This window comes from Camponotus floridanus, unplaced genomic scaffold (genome assembly GCF_003227725.1).
Source record: "Camponotus floridanus strain SB8 unplaced genomic scaffold, Cflo_v7.5 scaffold24, whole genome shotgun sequence".
Lineage (NCBI taxonomy): Eukaryota > Metazoa > Arthropoda > Insecta > Hymenoptera > Formicidae > Camponotus > Camponotus floridanus.
In genome coordinates, this window is record NW_020229370.1 from 3,655,721 (window position 1) to 3,674,796 (window position 19,076).

The window sequence follows — 19,076 nt, forward strand, 5'->3', positions numbered from 1 at the left end:
TAATTAAAAAAATTGCTTATATATATATATATCTATATATGTATATTTTCTACAAGTGAGGTATTATTATTAACAAATGTGTTACTTGTAAATAAATAATGTTGTATTCATATAATTGTCTTTCATCTTTATTACAAGATGTAATAAGACGATAAAATTTCTTCACAGATTTACTTGTTCTCTTTCTTTTTAAGCGGCGACAAAATCTTTTCGACACAGTGTTTTTGGTATAAAATAGATTTTTGTTTCTTAACTTTGATCGTCTGTTATTCTTTAAAAAAAATATAAGGATTATACACAATTTGTGTACACATTTAAGACACCAAATACCAAATGTTTATTCATGCTCGATACGATACCCGTTAATTGTCTTTGCACTTTCTCTCACATATAGTATTATTATCTCTTTTTCTTGTATCTCGAAAGGCTTCCATTGAAAGAAAACTCGTCAACTTTTTTGCATTTTTAGATATAATCTATTTTAATGATATATACACGTACGAGAATATCGTAAGATCAAAAAAGGAATTTCACAGGACAAGGACGCAAAGATTTTTGTGTGGCTCGAGGCTTCTTGTACAAATGCGAGATTACAAAAAAGTCAAAATTTGTTAAACGCATTACGTAAATAAAAAAAAGGATACAAAAGTATAAAGAAGCGTCGACACTTACATATAGATGTATCATGAACAATTATAATGAAAAAATGTGATTTTACATAAAATTAAGTACTATACACAATTACATTTGCTTATTCACAAGATGTAAGTTTTATCGTGCAGATAATATATCCTTTACAGTATCGTAGTATAGAGCCACAGGTATATAGATAACACATTGCCTCAGATACATCAGCATAGTAAAATAAATATCTTCTATATACCATTTACTCATATGTCATAACATAATACATATATTAACATGGATGTAACATTATGGAACTCTATTACTGTGTGCGGCGTAATACGTTCTTACATCCCCGCGCGATTTTAATTTTTTTTTATTCTTTCGTCTCCTCTTTTTTTTTTTTTTTTAATCTCAGCCCGTTTGTTTTCTGTAAACCTTACGTTCCTACTTGATTAAATTCGCTTCGCTTAAAGCATATCCTTTTTTTCTTCTTCTCCAAAAGCAGATTCTCTAAAAGTTTATGGAAGTCCCGCGCATTGTAATGCAACGTTGATTGGTACGAGAGTCGAACTTAAATCACATATGCCTTATTGAAATTCATCGTCGCTACTCAGCAACATTGTTTTCTCGTTATAGTTTTGCGAAATCGTGGCGACGCGCTGATGAGAAGCGTTTCGCCTTTGCGGCGGTGGTACCGGCATATTTTGCGGATCGTCCGGATCGAAGCTGGATACTCGCATACCACGTTGTCCTTTCGGGCCTCCTAATTGTTTCATCACGTTATACATTATACGATTGAGAAATACATAAAATATGCGTCGATTTCGGAGAGACCGATATAATGCGCTAAAATTGGCTAATTTGTCACACGTAAATATAAACTGCCGTGTAGTAGTACACTTTCCTCTTTTAAATTTTAACAGTAAAATTATGATAAAATCTAGCGGACGGTATTCTCGCCGAAATGTCACATTTACATATTTCGTTAACGATCTTGCTTTATACTTGCGAAATCAAGAATTGAAATCAGCATAATTTCCTCATTTTAATTAAGCTAATATTCTATAATAAGTTTATTTATTTGCAAATATTCAATTCTAAACTCGGTGAAACTATGCCAATTTTTCTACATAAAAATGATGCTTCGTACGAGAAAATTTAAGTAGCGCAAATACAAATTGCATCGATAACGTATAGCGAGGACAAGCTGCTCGAAAGGCTTTATCAGAGCAACAATTTGACGCGACGAGTGCAAAAAGAAATATATTAATATGATAAAATTGCAATATTAACAAATCATGCAAATTATCGAAATAAGAAATAAAACAACCGCAAGAAGCAGCTAGGACCGTGATAATTTTATCATTATAGGTGTACATATCTTGGGAAGAGGACATAATGTGCTTGCATGCTCAGCCGCTTCACATTGTACATTCGCATGCTACATACCATGTGATAGAAATATAAAATAAAAGCAATAAAATTAATATTAAAGTTGTGACAGAGTTACAATGTTCGAAAAAGAAAAAAAAAGAAAACAAAAAAAAATAAACATCAACCAAAGCCTAAACATCTTTTACATTTATTATAGAGCAATACTATAAAAGTACAATATCTCTCTCTTTTTATTCTTTCTTTCTCTTTTCTCTTTCTTATATATATATAAATGCTCTTATATCAAGCGCTTAATTTCTACTTTAATAGATATTTATTAATCTATATAAAATATAAATGAGTCATATATGCATGTAATACGTATTATATCAATGATAGTTTAAGTACAACCCTTATTTTATAATTTCAGTAGAGAATTCATTGATCAACCCCTTATGGACAATTTTTAAGAGATTGTGTAATCCCATAAGTAAAGTATAGTGCTGTATCGAATATCTTTCAATCTTCACTTAAAGTCGCGCGCAAAGCTCGATGTCCAATTTCTTGAAATTAAAAAAGTGACGCCTCATTGTGTCATATCTTTTCGTACGGCAAGTTGGTATTAACGTCTGAAAAATATCAAACAAAAGTGCCTTCAAAGTAATTGCTGAATCTAATTAACTGGCACATAGGGAAAACTTGTATAATCTTTTCTATTTAAGTAAAACGACAAACATTTTTGAAAGTGATATTCTATACTATTTGTGATTTTAAACTTGCTTGTGTAAAAAAATTACATAAATGTGCGAGTGAATATTATATTAATAATATATTCGCCAATTAGTACCCGCATCGACCAGCAGTCAAGTGTCAGAGAGTTGGATAAAAGTGAAATATAAATTATATACAAAAGCTAAAGCGTGTGTGTAATTCAAGCATTTGCAACCTCGAAAATATCTTGCATAATTATGTATTATTAGCATTATATACCAAATAATCTTGCTCTATAATTAGAACATTCAGTAATTGTGCTTTTATAATATAAATTTTTAATTAAAATTTTTTTGTCAATGTATGAGAAAAAATAATCTTTGGTATGAGATATAAAAACTTATAAGTCAATTTTATTACATACTGTCATGCTATACGAAGATTGAGCAATTTATAAATGTATATAATATTGACATGATAAAAATAAATAAATATATATATGTATACATATACTAAATAATTATGCACATTAATACATAAAAAAGAAACTAAAGTCATATATGTATGAAAAACTAAAGTTGTAATATAAAAATTATATACATACCGGCACTATATTGCGTATACTGTTGATATTGTGGATGGAAATTATGGATGGCATCGGTCATAATATCTTTTGGATTCATCGTTTCCTGCAAAATTGACAGTAGTATATATATCAGGTCATCATAAAAAAAGTTATATTTCCATGTAAAAGATTGAGAAATATATTTCATATGTACCTTTAGACTACTACTGATACTTTGCATCGTTACGCTTCTACCCCTGGAATCAGTAACACAGCCAGCTGCGTATATTTGATACGGGAATGCGTAACGTAAAGCTATAGCAGCAAATAGCATTTCGATACAAATCAGGAAATTTTGGTAGCCAGCAGAGACTGTACCAGCGCTTGTCGACTGACCCAAACTATTTATAACGGGTGAAATAACATTTGCTTTTTCCAAAATAGCTAGTAAAACACCTGTATGAAGAAAAATTTTTCTTAGATTGTTATTTATATTTGATACATATCCGTGTGTTTATTTTTTTCTTCATAAAACAAGTAAAATTTTTCAACAACATTACCTTGCCAGAATGACAGGAAAATTACACTCTTCACCGTGCAAAACTTGAGCACTGGCTCAAACGGTGTCAGCAGGTCTCTTGTAGCGAAATAAAATAGAAATAGCCCATAAAGCGCAAGTGATACACTGATGTTATAAATTATAGTGATGTAAATATAACCACCATCAGGGGACCAATCTCCGTCTCTGTAATGGCCAAAGGCTTGCAAAAATATAATGACAAACGCCATCACCGGTTTAATTAAGCAAAACTGTAGGGTGGCTTGTTTGCAGAATCTCAGAAAGCCGATGGTGTATGTCTTGCCGACGAGACAACAAGTGCCATAGAGACAATTGGAACGTATCGGTTTGCCTCTAATTTCTGACATAATGTTGCCTTCACCACCTAGGTACTCGTAGCACAGCGATAGAAAGTTATATATAACAAACGCCTCGTAACAATCTCGCACCGTGAAGAAATAAACATAGTAGCTTTCGCTGTTGAAGAACAGTAGCGAGACCCAGGAATATATGGCATAGATGGGCACGATGAAGAGAATTCGCACTATCCATCTCTGCTCGGTGGGATTTGTGTACCACCTTAGATGCTGATAAATCTACAAACGACAGAAAGAAGGTAAGTATGATATTGGTTACAAAAGAAGATGTCGAATTCTATCGATGACAGATACCTGTTGGCAAGTAAGGAAAAGCGCTATCCACACGAATATACCAGCGATGACTTGGGCCGCGCGCGTTTGCAAAAAGATTGGCGTTCCTTCCTTGGGGACATCCACCAAGTCACTGACATCGGTGGTCGTTGACATCTTGTCCGAAATATTTACGAACGAGGCGCGTGTCCCTGTGACTACATTCATACGTCAACCTGCTGATAACAAAGCAAAGATATTGACAGTTGCACACTTCCGCGATCATGGAGCGACAAATGATGTTTACGACAAATCGATTCGACGTGATCGACTTGAGGAATCATCGCAACGCGTAATCTCGAACGCGAGGGAGGTAAAAGGGAGGAGTGGGTGGGCGTTTGGTAGGGGGGAAGGGAGAAAGAAAGCGCGTGCGAATCGCGTAAACGAGATTGCACGAGCGATGCTCGCATAAATCGATATATATGTATATACCACGGTAAGATTTCCGCGCAACAGTTTTAGGTTTTGACACGGCCGTTATGCGGAAAAAAAATAAATAAACAAGACCTTTACGCGGTGTCGCAAACAAACGCGAGGCTCTTTAGCATAAAAATACGCAAATAATACATACAAGACGAGATGACAAACACGGTACGGAGAATCGAACGCGAATTTCCTTCTCTCTCTTATCGTGTTTCAGCAACATACCCGTGTCCCCATTCGCAAGGTCCACTCCAGATATTGCAGCATACGCTCGATGTGCCCTTGCTGGACTTCCGCGCTGTCTCTCCTTTCACGCGGCAAGGCAGGCAGAGCTGACAGCGAGCACCTCGATCGGCCAATCCTCAAAGTCCCCGATAAATCACGCTTCACTTCAGATTTCGAACGCCACGCGAGATTCCCAAAGTCGGTCGTGATCTCAGCTGGCGATCGCTAACGACGACGTTTCAATGAACAATACAGACACATACGCATGTATGTATACATCTACGCAAGCATACAGAATTACACAGAATTGATTGCCCTCCGGGTATTTGCGTTCGCGAATCCTATCTACACTCGCGTCTTTCCGCGCTCGACATTCTCCGTCGACGGTTTCTCTCGCGTACGTCAAATCGAGTCGGGAATCAATCAGACGTCAAACGATTAAACAAGAACGTACCAGATTGGCGAGGGAAGGAAGGTAGTGACTGAGTGGAAGATCCGCGAGATCTCGCTCGACTATTACGAGAACCGTATGGCCGTTATTCCGCGAACTTTGACGAACTTGTTTTCCTTCAGCGAGCGAGCGAGGAGCGAGCCCTTCGCCGCCGATCCCCGCGAACACGGTTTCACCTCCCACCTCCCACCACGCGCGCACCGATTATTCGCTGCCCCCCTCCCCCTCCATCCATCCCTTCCACGCTTCGCCGCCCGCGCCGACGAAAGATCACTTGTGCGCAAGACAGGATGCGCGGCATTCCATTCTTTTCAGATCACTTTCTGCTCGGACGCTGAAGCGGAAAAAAGGAGAAATATTTCCGCGCACGAAGGTGCAGGGAGTAAAGTTACGAGAGTAGATCCCACGGCTCCAGATATCGGAATTGACGTATAGCGATTTGATTGATTCCTCCCCTCCTTCTAGCTTTCGTATAATTTAATATAGAATGAAAAAAACAAGGAGAAAAGAATATCGATATTTTACATTAAAATCGTTAATATTAGAAAAATTAAAATTACGTGATTATTATGTATATAAATAATAAAATGTCTAAATAGAAAATAATAAATTTTGAAATATTTAAATATAGAGTAAAATATAAATAATAAAATATATAAAAATGATGTATATAAGAATATCAATATTTGATACGTTAAATTTGTTTATATCAGAAAATTTAATTATGAGTACAAATTAAAAACAATATAAATGTTTCTGCATATTTCAAAGCGTTGTATATTAATTAGATCGTAATAGGAATCTATTATATACATACGTGTATTCGCAGCCAGGAATATCCGCGTCTTAAATGTCACTTAAAAAAAGAAACACATCTGCATCTTAAATATCAGTTAAGTAAACAAGTTTCTTAGGGCATCGCATTCTCTGGAAAATTTACATCTTAATTGGTCGACACGCGATCCATGAATAATCCACGTGAAAAGTACCTCTCTCCCTTGCATCCTTTTTTATGAGAGATCACGTCATTCGTGCCATCTCCGAAGGTGGTTTACGCAAATTGTCGGATCTTTGATTTCCCTCGATTCGTCGAAGGTCGAGAGAAGGATCAGGAAATAGCTTTATCCCACACTTTTAAAAATATCTCCAATCATGTTTGATCACCCAGCTCGTGAAAAATGAGATACGCGCTCGATTATTTGAACAAGAGCCGACAGAACGATGATGTAAAATTGCGCGAAATAAAGTTGGAAAAAGAAACAATTTCGCGCCCTCTTGACACGCCATTGGCCAGAAAAGAGAGAAAAAAGAAAGATAGTCGTATCGATATTTCTAACGATTGAGAGCGCGAGGCGCACTGTTTAAATCCGCGTTCATTTGTCAAACTACTAAGTACGATGACATTATCACTGTCCATAAAGTAGATTCCGTTGTTTTCAAGTTACCGACATTGATCTTTAATAGACTCAAATTTCGTTGTCTCTCTGCCTTTTTGTTTCTTTCTACTCTCGGCTCACACAGCTGTGTGTTTCGTAGTTTTTATGTTTTGCGAGAGTACCTGTCTCGAGAAATGTCGGAGATGCGAAGACGATTTTCACAATCGTAGCACAATGTCAGGGACAAGTAACGCACCGGAATTTTTCGCGGCAGGCTATTTCCATAAGATGATGTCAAGCGGATAAATTATGCCACGAAAAGAGAACACGTGAGTTTGGATTTATAAACTGGCTAACCTCTTGTCTTCTGCCCCAACCTGTCATCTCGCAAAAGAGTTATTCGCAATTAACACCCTTTTATTTCGAACGGATGACAATTGTGCGCGATGAAGGAATGTATCACGAATCGCGCTTTCGCAACACATTGGTTTTTCTTCTTATTAAATTTAAATCTCTTTGCAGCAAAGCGAAAACATGGGAGCGAGACAGAAGAAAACGTATGAACACATATTTCAAAACATTGGCGGATCTTTTACCGCCCCATCAGGAAGGTCGCAAACTCAACAAAGTCGACATTCTAATTCACGCTACAAAATATATAAAAGACCTGCATAGTCGTACCGAAGAGTTGTTCTCTAATCGTGCAACTGAGGCACATAGTATGTGATTTGTTGTGATTTGCTATGACATTGAAATTTCTTTAAATATAATGGTCTTTATATATAATATAACGGTTTAATCTTTCAGAGGAAGAATTGATTCGTTTGAAAAAGCTCGTGACTCAACTAATGTCTCGTACTCAATTACTATCTACTCTTCTCAAAGAAGCAGGAATTTCTATACCAACTGAACCAGCTCTTGAAAAAATATCCCCTTTAAAATGGTCCAACAAAATTAATGTTGATGATATAGATAAATATTTTGATAAGATTGAAGAAAGTAAGTATGTTGCATGATAAAGTTTGCAATAGTTGGAAATTTTCAACTCTATATATATATATATATATATATATATATATATATATATATATATATATATTACTCTTGATGTTTATAGAAAAAACTGTAGGAACAAAAAAGAAGGAAAAATCTGTGGAAAATAAAGTGCCTTCTAAGAGAAAATCTGTGACATCATCAGCTTCGAAAAAGCTGTCTGAAGAAACTGCTGTTGATAAGAATGTCTGTAATTCGATAGAGAATCAGGAGAATCGGGTGAATTGCACCAATAGCAAAAATTATAATTCCGATAATACGAATAGTGTAGCAGTAGCTGAAACTGGATCAAAAGAAACAGAACATTGTCAAAATGGTACAGATAGATGCAGAATAATAAATTGCATGTATATAATGTTCCATAAAATTTCTCTTGTATTGATGTTGAATAAGCGCATCAACTCATCAATTCTGTCTTAATTTAGATTCTATTAATGGAGCCACTGCTACGGATAATACAATAAATACAAAAAAGAAACGTGGTGAGTTTAAAAAAATTAATACACTTTCAACAAATATTATCAATAGTTAATGTGGATTATTGTTTTCCTTCCAGTGGAAAAGAAAATTAAATCCCAAAAAACGTTGAAGAAGAAAAGTAAACGTAAAGATAAGAAAAAAGCGGCATTACCACCTGCAGTCAGTACTGTCACCAATTTAACTCCCAATACCCTCATTTTCTCCGATGGAAAGTTGATGCCCTTGGTAGCTCCGATGACATCGAATATCATTGTAAATACACAGCAAGCGCCAACTAATCCAATTATACTCAGTAGCACGCAGCAGAATCAGATGATTGTGATGCAGCCTTTGGCAAATCGCGTTCAAAATTCTGTCGTCTCTATATGTAATCACGCTTTGATCAACACTGTACAAAAAGTCACTCTGAACACTCTACCGGCGGCTATTCACGCAAACATGGTTGTCGATTCTCACAGTTCGGTGTCCAATGTGAAGAATATAATCAACGCTACGAAAATCGGTGGGCATAAGGGCATCTTGCCGAAAAGCAAAGATACTACAAAGACGACCATGACTTACAAAATGCCTATTCCGGCGATACACAAGGAAAAACTGGAAAAGCCAAAAGACAGTGCGAAAAAAGAATTGGAAGTGAAAAAAAGTTGCAAAAATCACTCCAAAAACTCTAAAAGTGTTTTAAATACGCCGGAAGTGATTGAGGAAAATATCGAGAGGAAATCGTCGAAAGAAAATACTATCAAGGTTCAAGAAGATGTAACCACTGTGCGAAAAGCCGCTCTTAAACGCACTTTATCCGCAGAATCCGATTCAGCAAATGAACCGGAAGACAAAAAGCGAAAGAACACAAACAGCGAGATAAATACCGCTCAACCGATCATTTCGAAAGCGTCAGATTTTAACATCACTTGCAAATCTATCGAAAGTTTAAAGTATGTTATAGAGAAAATAGGAGAAGATATCCCAAATAAGCATGTGACTACGAGTAACGAAAAAGAATCTGGCGTTACGGAATCAAACGATGCAATTATGGAGGTAGCGAATGATGCGAGTCATGAAAATACGTCCAAAACAGACAAAATGATAAATATCGTGGAGACAAATTGCCTCGATATGGACAAGGAAACAACCGATACTGTGACGTCGCGGACTGTTTCGGACAAGTTTCCCAACGAATTGCATGAGACGGATACGGCCGATCAATCGTCCAACAATTTTAACATGTCGATAGACAATATAGCGGAGAAGAATGATGAAAACACGGAGAATTTAGGTGCGAAATCGACCTTGACTGATATTGATGTGGCGGAAAAGGCTGTAGGTTCAAATGAATCAAAAAATGAGTGCAATTTAGGCAAACGTTTCGATAATCTTTTACGCGCGACGACAGCCAAGGAGAAGCAACAGACGCAATGTGACACAATGTGCACCGCAGATAGTAACAAGATCATTCTAAATTTAGATACAAATACTACGACAACTATGAAATCCGACGCGAGTGCGAATGTTGTCGATGCAGTAGCATCGGTACCGATATCTTCATCATCGTCATCAATATCATCATCAACATCGTCATCGTCTTCGTTGCTATCTAGCAATGTAATTAACGATGAGACTAAATTGACAAAAACTTCGAAGGATGAGATGTCAAAATCATTATCATATACCAGTGAAAATACATTTGTACCGATCAGTAACAGAACTGATGGATTACACTCGGATTTATCTAATGATATATTTGCATCGTTGCAAGTTCCGTCTAGTTCGCATAATTCGGAATCGATATCGCCTACAGCAGCGTTCTTGATGTCTTTTCCGTTGGTGTCGTCTTTGAACGGCAAGACTGAAGTCTTGGATGAGGAGATGAAAGAAGACTTCAAGTATCACAGTCAGACTCCACCGATGCTGTTACAAATCGGCACCATAGAGCCGAATAGTTTTAAAATTAAGACGTCCTCTCCGTCTCACGCAATTGCAGAGAAACGATTAAAGGCGTCTTGCGAAGAAAAATCAGTCGCATCGACGAACACAGGCATAATTGCTCCTGTAGAGTGCTCCACGACAAAATCATTACCAAAAGTGATGAGCGAGGAGACATTGCGGGAACCGTATAAAATAGTTCAAACTGTCTTAACATCGAGTTTGGAAAAACCTGTGACAACTACCAATGCATTTTTTTCTCATTCCTCAGTTAGTTTCTCCGCTGTGGATTCCTCGTGCATCTCTTCAAGTTTAGCAGCAAGTCAAAGTCGCTCGAGTCAACTGATGACAACGAACGCGCTGAATAACGTCAATGTCGTCTCATCTCAAACTTCTCAAGTGAACATTTCTGCATCTACGGATAAAAGCGATATTATGAATTGCGTGACCCAAGAAACAACGAATCGTAATTCTGACATAGCATATTCCGGAGCGCCAAACTTTTTGCCAAACTATTCGACGGTAAATAATAGCGTGGGAACGTCGCAACAAACACCGAGCTTATCTGTATACAAGGACGCCATGACGACAACTCAGAATCCGAATTCTACATCAGTCGTTTCGCGCATCGAAACCACTGACAGCTCTCAGAATTTGTTGGACACTCGCCTCGATTGTGCGACAGTGACCACGAATTCATCATCTACGACTTTGCGATCTTTCCAAGTGGATTATTCAGACCAGGGGAAGGATAAAGGCTCGCAAAGTTCATCGCATGTTACCTATCCATCGCACAACAAGGTCGCGCTTATTGATTCTGGCGGCATTGTTTCCGATCATCGTGTCGATTACAACAATCAGATAGATAGAAGTCTTCCGGCGACATCTTTGCCCAATTATTCTGCGACAACCAAGGAGTGTCCTCTTCCAACTTTTCCTTCTCAGGACATGCAACCCATGTACAATCAATCTAAGGATAACCACGTTCTCTTAGATTTAAATGATTCTCAACAAACGTTTGATGTTCACAAAAAACAAGAACATATCATTGCGAGCTCTCATAATAATTATGCGCAAACGAAAACGATGTCGCAGAAGGACTCGATAACATACACAAATGGCGAGACAAACGAGACTACGAGCGCTTCATCGCGGAACCAAGATTACATCACAAAGACCGTAAATCAGGAAAATCCTTTCCAACGAAATTACAACAAGCTGAGCAAAAGCACAGACACGTCAGACAATCCGAATCAGACGGATCAGAAGACAAAATTGAACAGTATGCTCAGCTCCAAATCTCAGGAACAGCAACAGCGGCACAATCACATACGCGACTCGACTTATGTTCCCGCCAAGAAAGTGGACGTAGATTCGTTTGTCCAATCGTTCCAGTACGACGTTAAGGAGACAATGAGTAATTCGAGCGAACGAACAAATGTTTTAAATACCAATGACACGCATAATAATTATGTTTCTTATACGAATAACAAGAATAGCAAGAAGACGAATGCTGTTGCTTCAACAAACGCTATGGCCAACAGCAAATTAACGGCTGTACAACAAAACATCGTTCCACGCTATTCGCAACATACGTCGTCCAACTATGAACAGAATACGATGACGGAGAATCACGCCAAATCCACTACCACTGTTGCTCACAACTCGTCCAACTTTAGCATTCTCTCGTGGACGACATTTTCACCGGTCAGCGGCAGCGGTGGTGGCGGTAGCAACAACAACAACCACAACAACAATAATAATTTGATGCACTTTGAACAAGTACAGCCACATCCGAACGATAATACCGAGGCAAAGGCTATTTGTGAAAGTTACAATTATGTACCGTTACACAAAGAGAATACGAATTTCTCCAATCAAGTATTGATTAACGACGATTATCCAACCGTGTCAACTGGAATCGACAAGTTGCGACAGGGAAAGATTGAGCCACAGAAGCAGTCTTTTGTCGATACTTCAAAAACCAGGAATGACCCATCGAAGCAACAAAATAGGATGCAGAGTCAACAAACTGACAATGACTATAAATTCGGCGATGGCAATAAAAGCAAGAATAAATACAGTATGGATTCGGACTACAATATGCAGAACGAGTATAGCACTGGCATGAGTCAACAGCAGTCTCAACAGCATGGTTCGAAGAATCATCAGAGTCTGTCGTCCAAGCAGGAAAAAATGATCTACACCTACGAACCACATAACTTTGATTTGGCGGAAAGTAATGTACAGATGAAATACTCAATCGAGGCTTACACTGGTACGAATTTTAAATATGCGGAAAAAACTACGCAACAACCAAGTCAGCACAAGTATCAGACTCTTGTCCAAGGACAAATTTCTGTTCTGCCACACGACAACGGTAGTTACAATAGCAGTGACGTAAAGCATAACCAGCAGCAGCAGCAGCAACAACAACAACAGTCGCACAGCGGTAACAATAATAGCGGCAGCAAATCTAAGAGTAATCAGCATCCACAGCACGCAGTCAAGGCGCCAGTTAACTGGATGATGACGCCGGAAGTGAAACATAACTCTGCAAGCATTGCCGATATTTTACCACCAATTGGCAAGGAGCTGGAATTTTGTCAAAACAATTTGTTTACTCAGACGTCTACGTACAATCAGAGCACTCCGAATCAATTTTATAATAATTATGACGCAGCCGCCGCTCATAGCTTCCCGAATTTGCCAGTTCTACAAAGTGATCCAAAGAGGTCTACGGAAACTTTTTATTCCGAGGAACAACCGTTTCCATGGTCGCCGACGAAAAATAGCGTGCACAATAGTGTCGAACATGTAATTGGCCAATCATCGATCAAATGTATCGATCAACATATCGTACCATCAAGTCTACAATCTCTGGTGAGTGATCTTGATCTGAGCGCCAATCTAACGGAGAAGCAGAATTTCTTGTTCGCCACTGCAACTCCCTCATCAAGGATCTCCACAGAGCAGGGTAAAGATACGTCGATAAAGGAGAAAGAGACAAACAATGTGTCGGGGCGAGATTTGCATGCAATACTGAACACTCAAAATGCGCAACATTCGGCTTCCACCTTTTTATCAGTGAGTCAGTTGGTGGAGCATGAAAAGGCAGAGAAGAACCATCAGCAGCATCATCAACATCATCATCCACATCAGCATTCGCAGCAGCAACAACAACAGCAGGCTAGAAAACATCAAAGGAAGAGTAACACAAGTCCTAGAACAACAAGTAAACGACAAATGGATATTCGCAAGTCTACTACGACCAATGACAACTTGCATCAAAGGCACGAAGAACAAAAATCTTCTGGACCTGTGTTTACGGAACAGAATTATCAGCCGCAACAGCAACAAAAATACCAGCAGAATAACGTTCATTGGAGAAGCAGGAACTGTAAGAGCAATTACACCGCGGAAGCGCTAATTGGAACCAGCGTTCACGATGCTGGTAGCCATCATCAGGACAAGCACGCGTCGATCAAGTTTACAACCAACTATCCGCAGAATAAATTCCAGAATGGTTTGTCTGCTGCTGCTGCCATGGATGCTACGGTAATGCCGATTAATTACTTTTCCAGTGCGCCCCCGCCAGACGATGGCGCCGCAGCCGGTTACGGTCAATCAGTGGTCAATCAGAATTTTAACACGTACGCATATTCGTCCAACTCTGCCAATTCTATATATCCTACCGGTAACTTTATCACCAGTATTTCTACCAACACGTCCAACAGTTATATGGGTATGCAACTGCATGACAATACCGCCGATTACGTGCAAGAGACCAACAGCTTCTTGTTGCCAAACATGGGAGGAACGAGCTCGTCCAGCACCGCGAATACATCCAGTGCAAATACAATTTCCACCTCGACGAATGCTAATGGAAAGAATCCTCAGCACTATGGAAAACATCCGAATTGCGACAAACGTTCATACTCCACTGCTGCGAAAAAGGGCAAACGTAAGAGCGCTATTGAAGCTGGTCCGATGCAGAATCTTGCAGAATTCCCACTGTCTGGCATCAATTCTCCATTGGAAGACTACCATCATCATTCGGCAACGTTCTTGGCGCCGCCGCCTCCGCCACCGCCCCACGCCAATCCACTTTATCAGAATCATCCGCAAACGAATGTATACGCTAAGACTGTCAATGGTCTTCCTCCACCTCCACCGTCGGCCATGAGTGCTCAAGGTGCCGCGACTAGTTTCTCGATGAATTCCAATATGGTGCGCGGAGGAATCGTCTCGAGCAATCCGATGGCTATGCCGCATCATCCCTCTGGAGGCACCAGTCTCACCAATTTCAATTTAACCACAATATTTCCTGAAATGAATGATAAGGTATGATATGATAGTACATCCGATACAAGCTCGAGCCATGTATTATCGATGTCTTCGATCGTTGCAAGATTTTTATTATTTTTAAAATCTTTCTTGTAGGTCACCGGATATAAATCTTCAAATGGTATACCATCCGGCCTATCGCAGACTGCATCCAATCAGACTGCAACCTATACGCAACGAACTAATTATCCGTCGAATTCTCTGTGTCATTTGCCGCAACCATGTTTATAGAGTTTCTACACTTAATATGACCCGATTACATATGGTTCTGAGGAATAATATGTATATGTATTATTTGTAAGTACTGGAAAGTACGCGATTTACCAATAACGTTTACTTTCTGTTTTCTTTTTTGCCTCTATCTTCCGACACACACATACACACACATACACACACACATACATATATACACATACACATATATGGAATAAATATAAAAATCTATCAATCTATCATAGTTTGTAATACGATCAATCGGCATTTGTATATAATGTAAATAATGTGTATTATTTAACACATCATGTAAATAATATTATGTATATTATTCATTCAAAATTGTACATTTAACTTATATTGATTATTTAATTGTCAAACATAATGGACTGTCGACTTACCAATAATGATTTTATTTCAATAAATCAAAAGACTTTAGTACAAAAGAAATACATATATTGAATCGCAGTTCTCAAACCAAAATCACTTTTATACATTTTATGCTTTTGATACATTACCGCATTAATTTTTCAAATTATTCTTTGAATTGTACATTTCAAACTGTCAAATTAAAGTTAAGCTAGTTGTAGCTAGCTAGTAGTAAAAGTTTTTAATTATCATAATTTATATTAAAAATCTGATTTTATGTACATTGAGTCATGAAAAGATTTTGATATTTACAAGCAACAGAAACGCGTTCTTATCACAGCACATGCTTTACAAACGTATCGTTATATAAATCTCTGAATGGAATTACCTTATATCTTTGGTAGGAGGTTTGAGTGGTATTTTACCGATAATAAATTTCTCAGCCAAATACATGCTCTTTTCATCATCCGTTAATACACCTTCCACGCTGTAAACTGTATCATCGATGACAGTGTTGGTTGTGGCGTTAAATGGTGATTTTCCGAATGGAGAGGAGAGATCAATAGCGTTAGATTGAACTTGTGCGACACTTCCGAACGGCGTGCCTTGCTGCGTTCGAGGTGCAAATGGATTTGTGGTTGTAGTGAGAGTTGTGCTACTAGTCGACGAGGAAACATTAATATTGCCAAATGTCGACGTAGGAAACGCAGGATTCGGAATTGTCGCATTGGAGGTTGCAAAGGTAGTTCCCGCGTTTGCGAATATCGAATTGGAAGACGTTTCTGTGGTGCCAAACGTATTATTTGTACTTGCGACTGCAATACCAAATCCCGTGCCGGTAAACGATGTCGAGCTCGCGTTCGCAGAATCGTATTGCTGCGAATTAACGGTGACAAATGGACCAGCAGTGATCGATGTTCCAAACGGTGCATTACTGTTGCCTGACATTGTGCTATCAGTATTTTGTGTACTACCAAAGACATTCGGGGCAGATACCGTCGTTCCAAAAGTATTATTACCGTGCTGTTGGTTCAGATCAAAAGCCGGCGTTGTAGTAACGGATGTACCGAAAGCCGGTGCCGTTGTGGTAGCAATAGATGTGCCGAAAACCGACGTCGTCGTAGTGGTAGATACTCCGAAAGCTGGTGCTGTAGCGGTTGTGGATCCACCAAAAATACCGCTCGTAGTAGCACCGAATGTTTGATTAACGCCAAAGATGGAATTACCACTAGAATTGTTGGCGTAGTTGGAAGTTACCCCACCGAAAACTGGCGCTCCGCCAAACGCAGGCATCTGCGTTTTCGATTGATTGAATAAACCACCGCTGAAAGATGAACCAGATGAGGTAGTAGAAGCACCGAATACCGAGTTTGTCTGTAAGCCAGATGATGAGGTGCCAAATAAGTTAGCCGTAGTGGTTGTCGCTCCACCAAATAAAGAAGTGTTTGCTTGCGAAGTCATCGGATTGTTGAACAGTGAAGTGGAAGATGCATTGCCGAGCTGATTCGTGGAGCCGAATACATTATTATTTTGGCCAAATACGGTTTGAGGTGTCGATGTGCCAAAGATTGAATTATTCTGAGGTGTTCCAAACGGGGGAGTGTTGTTTTGTACATTGTTAAACGATGTCGAGGTATTGGCTGTTCCACCAAAGAAGGAATTGGTATTTGTCGCGGTAGTGAATCCACCGAGATTGTTTCCAAAGGGCGCCGTACTACCAAACACTGTTGAATTATTATTACTCTTTCCGAATATTGACGATGTGTTACTCGAAGAAGTAAACCCTCCTCCACCAAATGGATTATTATTTTGAACACCAAATGTTTTATTTCCAAACACATTATTAGTCGATGCGCTATTGACTAGGCCCAAATGAGGAGCTGTAAAGGAGAAAATAAATGATTTTTCAGCTGTGTTACTACTTATGTTCAACTTACCTTTTTGGCTGCTTCCCAAAATCCTTTTCTGAAACACAATTGTATTCCTATATTAGTTTGAAAGATTCTCATCGATTAATCAAAGTGATTATATAAAGAAAATTGTATCAGTTGAGACATACCAACATTGTGATTGTCTCTCGAGTGGGGTTTTTTAACGCTTCTCTTTTCGCCTTCATATCTTGGCACAATTGTTGAAAATGTAATTTCTAAAAATAATTTTCAAAAATAATTTAATATCTGAAAAGTTACAAGAAAACATGCATTTGTACAAAGTATCTAAATATTGACAAGATGTTGAAACAATCCTTCAAGAATCTTTTAGATACTTTGTTTTTGAATAATATAAAGACATAATTCTACTAACTGCTTGTTCAACTAAACCATTTTTCTGTGCCTCATACATCTCATATCGAACCTCTTCGGGAGATAAATCTTGCATGCCTGGGATGATAGGACGATCTCTGAATGGTCCAAAACATGATAATAGCCATTGCCCACCTCTCTCCGCAAGAAGCACTTCCTTGGCTACCGTGACACTAATATTACATAAACAAATGAAAAGTAAATAAAAATGGAATTTACATTATATAAAATAACTTGAATAATAGCATTTTGATATAGTTCTTACGCAATGTCATCCTCATTATGCTCAGCTTTGGTGTTGCCTATTTGAAAAAATAATAATGATGTTATTCGATATTAAGACTGCGTTCTAAAATTCACTGCCAGTACTAAAAATCTATAGCTTACATGACTTACACTATAGATTTTCAGTACTAGCAGTGAATTTTAGATCACCTAAATGATGAAGATATTGTTAACAAGTATCTTACCAAAATTATTTATATGTTCAAATTGACAATATTGCCCGTAACGGCAAATGCCTTGTCGATAATATTTGCAGATAACCATTGTATCCCAAAGTATATAAATTCTTTTTCTTCTTTATGGATGTGATATTATGAGATACAGACTCTATTAAAATTTAACAGCTTCAACACCGTCTATGATTGCCTGTTTTCAAATTTAAATAAAATCAGTCATGACGAAAAGTGAAAAGTAAATATATTGAAAACCATGCGCGTGAAATATTATGTAAAAAATATAGAATATAATTGGCAATATGTTGTGAATCTAGGGTGTGATTAAATGCAAATTAAGATTTCTCTACATTCCAAATCGTCTATATATTCATTTCACTTGCAACGAATCTATTTCATCGCATCCTAGTATGTACATACCTTAGAAAGATAAGCAGAAATATAAATGAGATCTTTCTGTTTTCTTCTTTGATAATTCATTTGCAGTATCACACTCTTTTACCTCTCTTCTGCTTCTCATTCTCTCTCATTAAGTACAAACTTCGATTTCATTTCAAAAATTATTTTGTATACATGTGCGACTTTTGTACACATATAATCCATTGGCAGAGAGAAAAAAAGAGAATTCCGGTGCGTTCGTAATACTAAATAATAAATATCGTAAAGTGGCGTTTAATTGACCAATCAGAACAAAAAGATTTCTTTGTGCTGATTGGTCAATTCAAAATAGGACTCTCTGATTGGTCAATCGTTGCTGGTTACCCTAGGCACAGGTTGATATAATTGGCTGTTAGTTAATCAGACGTTTCCCTGATTGATCAATTCAATGCTATTCAAAGAGAATTACCGAACGTACTCTTGGAAAAATATGTCGGTAAAATAGTTTATCTTTCGTATTATTTTCTCAACATTTTGTTGCAAATAGCGGGAACT

At 38.0% G+C, this 19,076-nt stretch overlaps 3 protein-coding genes across 7 annotated transcripts; 1 reads left to right on the forward strand and 2 right to left on the reverse strand.

Moving 5' to 3' along the window:
- Nucleotides 1–81: 81 nt before the first annotated feature.
- On the reverse strand, nt 82–6,461 carry LOC105256600 (transmembrane protein 184B). 4 transcript variants are annotated; one of them, XM_011266678.3, is made up of 7 exons: nt 6,442–6,461; nt 5,174–5,398; nt 4,508–4,704; nt 3,838–4,432; nt 3,492–3,733; nt 3,317–3,401; nt 82–1,390 (listed from the first exon to the last, which is right to left on the reverse strand). In XM_011266678.3, exons 3-7 carry the CDS (start codon nt 4,691–4,693, stop codon nt 1,215–1,217), a joined length of 1,284 nt encoding a protein of 427 aa, XP_011264980.1. In that variant the 5' UTR covers nt 4,694–4,704; nt 5,174–5,398; nt 6,442–6,461; the 3' UTR covers nt 82–1,214. The 4 variants fall into 4 exon arrangements, with proteins under 4 accessions (XP_011264980.1, XP_011264979.1, XP_011264981.1 ...); XM_011266677.3 differs by lacking the exon at nt 6,442–6,461 and adding an exon at nt 5,628–5,806; XM_011266679.3 differs by lacking the exon at nt 6,442–6,461 and having other exon boundaries at nt 4,508–4,701; nt 5,174–5,805.
- Nucleotides 6,462–7,134: 673 nt separating this feature from the next.
- LOC105256603 (serine-rich adhesin for platelets) lies at nt 7,135–15,298 on the forward strand. The gene is made up of 7 exons (XM_011266681.3): nt 7,135–7,329; nt 7,523–7,719; nt 7,808–7,999; nt 8,118–8,369; nt 8,479–8,535; nt 8,610–14,797; nt 14,897–15,298. Exons 1-7 carry the CDS (start codon nt 7,310–7,312, stop codon nt 15,029–15,031), a joined length of 7,041 nt encoding a protein of 2,346 aa, XP_011264983.1. The 5' UTR covers nt 7,135–7,309; the 3' UTR covers nt 15,032–15,298.
- Nucleotides 15,299–15,529: 231 nt separating this feature from the next.
- LOC105256601 (nuclear pore complex protein DDB_G0274915) lies at nt 15,530–18,762 on the reverse strand. Of its 2 annotated transcripts, XM_011266680.3 has the most exons (7): nt 18,564–18,762; nt 18,156–18,336; nt 17,951–17,987; nt 17,687–17,858; nt 17,442–17,528; nt 17,320–17,347; nt 15,767–17,262 (listed from the first exon to the last, which is right to left on the reverse strand). In XM_011266680.3, the coding sequence occupies exons 2-7, from the start codon at nt 18,232–18,234 to the stop codon at nt 15,767–15,769; spliced, it is 1,899 nt and encodes a 632-aa protein (XP_011264982.2). In that variant the 5' UTR covers nt 18,235–18,336; nt 18,564–18,762. The 2 variants fall into 2 exon arrangements, with proteins under 2 accessions (XP_025264882.1, XP_011264982.2); XM_025409097.1 differs by having other exon boundaries at nt 15,530–17,347.
- Between the last annotated feature and the right edge of the window lie 314 nt (nt 18,763–19,076).